The sequence below is a fragment of the Penaeus chinensis genome, chromosome 43 (genome assembly GCF_019202785.1).
Source record: "Penaeus chinensis breed Huanghai No. 1 chromosome 43, ASM1920278v2, whole genome shotgun sequence".
NCBI lineage: Eukaryota > Metazoa > Arthropoda > Malacostraca > Decapoda > Penaeidae > Penaeus > Penaeus chinensis.
In genome coordinates this window covers 16,333,375-16,337,573 of record NC_061861.1, presented here as the reverse complement: position 1 = coordinate 16,337,573, position 4,199 = coordinate 16,333,375, and the positions used below count along the sequence as shown (strand labels likewise).

At 38.3% G+C, this 4,199-nt stretch overlaps 1 protein-coding gene across 1 annotated transcript; it reads left to right on the top strand.

Moving 5' to 3' along the window:
• The first annotated feature begins 630 nt into the window (after window positions 1–630).
• Window positions 631–3,492, top strand: LOC125048373 (circumsporozoite protein-like). The gene is made up of 4 exons (XM_047647037.1): window positions 631–648; window positions 2,234–2,452; window positions 3,070–3,193; window positions 3,380–3,492. The coding sequence occupies exons 1-4, from the start codon at window positions 631–633 to the stop codon at window positions 3,490–3,492; spliced, it is 474 nt and encodes a 157-aa protein (XP_047502993.1).
• Window positions 3,493–4,199: the final 707 nt, after the last annotated feature.

Genomic DNA, 4,199 nt, shown 5'->3' with positions numbered 1-4,199 from the left:
TAAACTACTTCTACAGCAACAACAACAACAACAACAACAACGATAACAATAGCAATAATAATATGATATAGAAGTTCATTTGCATTGGAGCATTATTCTTTATGAACAATGTAATACAGCAAATAGAGTACCTTAATTTTATGAAGCAATATAAAAGCATACATGATCTGTTTCTGAACCATCATGACACACGTTCACTATTTAAAACATGCGATTCATCATATATATATATATATATATATATATATATATATATATATATATATATATATATATATACAGAATACAAGCCACTACTCTGTACAAAATATTTGATATCCGTTTCCCCCTAAATAAAGCGTTATGTAATACCGCCAACTAGTATAAAAATTGATGCATTTCCAACGGCAAATAATATTTTGATCTAGTTTTATTTGTGTAAGTTTTTTTTTTTTTCTTTTTTTCTTTTTTTTCGTTTTCTTTTTTCTATCTGTGGTATAAATAACCGCATCGATTTTATTTTTTTTTACGTTTTTTTTGTTTGTTTGTTTTTTGCAAGCCACATCCCATACGTGGTTTGTCGGTTAGCCATTTGGAGATCATTCCAGAATCGTATATTTTGCGATGTGATGTTTGTTATCGTTTAGTATCATGAAATGGTACCATATGGTAACAGAATTGAGAGAGAGAAGGGAGGGAGAGAGAGAGAGAGAGAGAGATAAAGTGAGAGAGAGAGAGATAAAGTGAGAGAGAGAGAGAGAGAGAGAAGAGAGAGAGAGAGATATGAAGTGGGAGAGAGAGAGAGAGAGAGAGTGAGAGAGAGAGATAAAGTAAGAGAGAGAGAGAGAGGGAGAGAGATAAAGTGTGAGAGAGAGAGAGAGAGAGAGAGAGAGAGAGAGAAAGTGAGAGAGAGGGGAGGGAGGGAGATAAAAGCTGTTACATAAGATCACCAGGTACAGTCACTCCACGTTAATATACACGATATGATACATAGATGTATAAAGAAAAAATAGTGAATATATGAATTAAGCATCTTTAATGGGATGATAAGGCTTGTAACAATATAGCTGACGCGGTCACTATCAATAGCAATAGCAAAAGTAAGAATACAATAATAAGGAAAAAATGATGATTATATATATATATATATATATATATATATATATATATATATATATATATATATATATATGTATATATATATATATATACATATATATATATGAATATATATACATATGTATGAATATATATATGTATATATGTATATATACATATATATACATATGTATATATAAATATAGACATATATATATACTTATGTATATATAAATATATATATACATACATATATATATATATATATATATATATATATATATATATACATGTGTATTTATATACATACATATATATATACATACATATATATATACATATATTTATATATATATATATATATATATATATATATATATGTATATATATAATCATAAATAAATTAACAAATAAATAAATAAACACACACACACACACACACACACACATATATATATATATATATATATATATATATATATATATATATATATATATATATATATATATATATACATGTATGCATGTTTCAACTTATGTATGAGCGTGTGTGTGTGTGTGTGTGTGTGTGTGTATATGCATATATGCACATGCCTCTGTACTTCCTAAATATAATAAAGCGTCTCTATAGTCACAAAACCGTTCAAATAAACCGACGGGTGTTTGTCAGAGGGTTTCCCACAGAACTCGAGGTCAAGGAAAAACAGAAGCTACCACAGAGAGCTGCAACAGAGACCCAACAGAGAGACCCAACAGAGAGACCCAACAGAGAGACCCAACAGAGAGACCCATCAAAGAGACCAACAGAGAGACCCAACAGAGAGACCCAACAGAGAGACCCAACAGAGAGACCCATCAGAGAGACCCATCAGAGAGACCCAACAGAGAGACCCAACAGAGAGACCCAACAGAGAGACACATCAGAGAGACCCAACAGAGAGACCCAACAGAGAGACCCAACAGAGAGACCCATCAGAGAAACACAACAGAGAGACCCAACAAAGAGATCCAACAGAGAGACCCAACAGAGAGACCCAACAGAGACAAAACAGAGAGACCCAAAAGAAAGACCCAACAGAGAGACCCAACAGAGAGACCCAAAAGAGAGACCCAACAGAGAGACCCAACAGAGAGACCCAACAGAGACCCATCAAAGAGACCCATCAGAGACCCATCAAAGAGACCCATCAATGAGACCCAACAGAGAGACCCATCAAAGAGACCCAACAGAGACCCATCAAAGAGACCTAACAGAGAGACCCAACAGAGACCCATCAGAGACCCAACAGAGAGACCCATCAAAGAGACCCATCACAGAGACCCAACAGAGAGACCCAACAAAGAGATCCAACAGAGAGACCCAACAGAGAGACCAGCAGAGAGACCCAACAGAGAGACCCAAAAGAAAGACCCAACAGAGAGACCCAACAGAGACACCCAACAGAGAGACCCAACAGAGAGACCCAACAGAGACCCATTAAAGAGACCCATCAGAGACCCAAAATAGAGACCCATCAGAGACCCAACAGAGAGACCCATCAAAGAGACCCAACAGAGAGACCCAACAGAGACCCATCAAAGAGACCCATCAGAGACCCAACAGAGAGACCCAACAGAGAGACCCAACAGAGAGACCCATCAAAGAGACCCATCACAGAGACCCAACAGAGACCCAACAGAAAGACCCAACAGAGAGACCCAACAGAGACCCATCAAAGAGACCCATCACAGAGACCCAACAGAGACCCATCAGAGACCCATCAAAGAGACCCAACAGAGAGACCCAACGGAGATACCCAACAGAGACCCAACAGAGAGACCCAACAGAGAGACCCAACAGAGAGACCCAACAGAGAGACCCAACAGAGAGACCCAACAGAGAGACCCAACAGAGAGACCTAACAGAGAGACCCAACAGAAAGACCCAACAGAGACCCATCAAAGAGACCCATCAGAGACCCAACAGAGAGACCCATCAAAGAGACCCAACAGAGAGACCCAACAGAGACCCATCAAAGAGACCCATCAAAGAGACCCAACAGAGAGACCCAACAGAGACCCATCAAAGAGACCCATCACAGAGACCCAACAGTGAGACCCATCAAAGAGACCAACAGTGAGACCCAACAGAGAGACCCAACAGAGAGACCCAACAGAGAGACCCAACAGAGAGACCCAACAGAGAGACCCATCAGAGAGACCCAAAAGAGAGACCCAAAAGAGAGACCCAACAGAGAGACCCAGCAGAGAGACCCAAAAGGAGAGACCCAACAGAGAGACCCATCAAAGAGACCCATCACAGAGACCCAACAGAGAGACCCAACAGAGAAACCCAACAGAGAGACCCATCAAAGAGACCCATCACAGAGACCCAACAGAGACCCATTAAAGAGACCCAACAGAGAGACCCTATAAAAGAGACCCATCAGAGACCCAACAGAGAGACCCAACAGAGAGACCCATCAAAGAGACCCAACAGAGAGACCCAACAGAGACACCCAACGGCAAAACGCGGTATATTCCAGCCAGGCAACGGAGCGCCAGAATTTCCCAGCCGCGAGCCACGGGGACGGACCTTCCAATACAGAGCAGGGTTGCGTCACCAAGTTTGATGGAAGGGGCGATGTTATGCATAATATTAAGGTCCTTCGTTTGACAATATGCGTTTTTTTTAATGGCGTTCGCAGAGGAGGAGATAATGCTTTGAGAAGATTGTGGATTTTATTTATATATTTATATTTGTTAGCTTATTTCTTGATGATTTGTTTTACTGAGTGGTTTATGTAATTTAGGGTTTATCATTATTAATATGTTAAAGTACGCACATACACGATTGTCTCTGTCTGTTTATCATAATAATAAAGGAATTTTAAATAAAGAATATGTAGAGAGAGAGACAAAAAAATATATCAAGATTAAGACACTGATAAAAAATCTTTACATAGACAAAATGTGGAGATAGATAGAGAGGTTATGGTAATGTTGATAATGATATGATGAAAGTAGGAACCATTGCTATTATTTTACTGCCTTTCATCATTATTACCATATCATCATCATCATTATTATTCTCATTATTGTCATTGTTGTCATTATTATTAGTAGTAGTAGTAGTATCATCA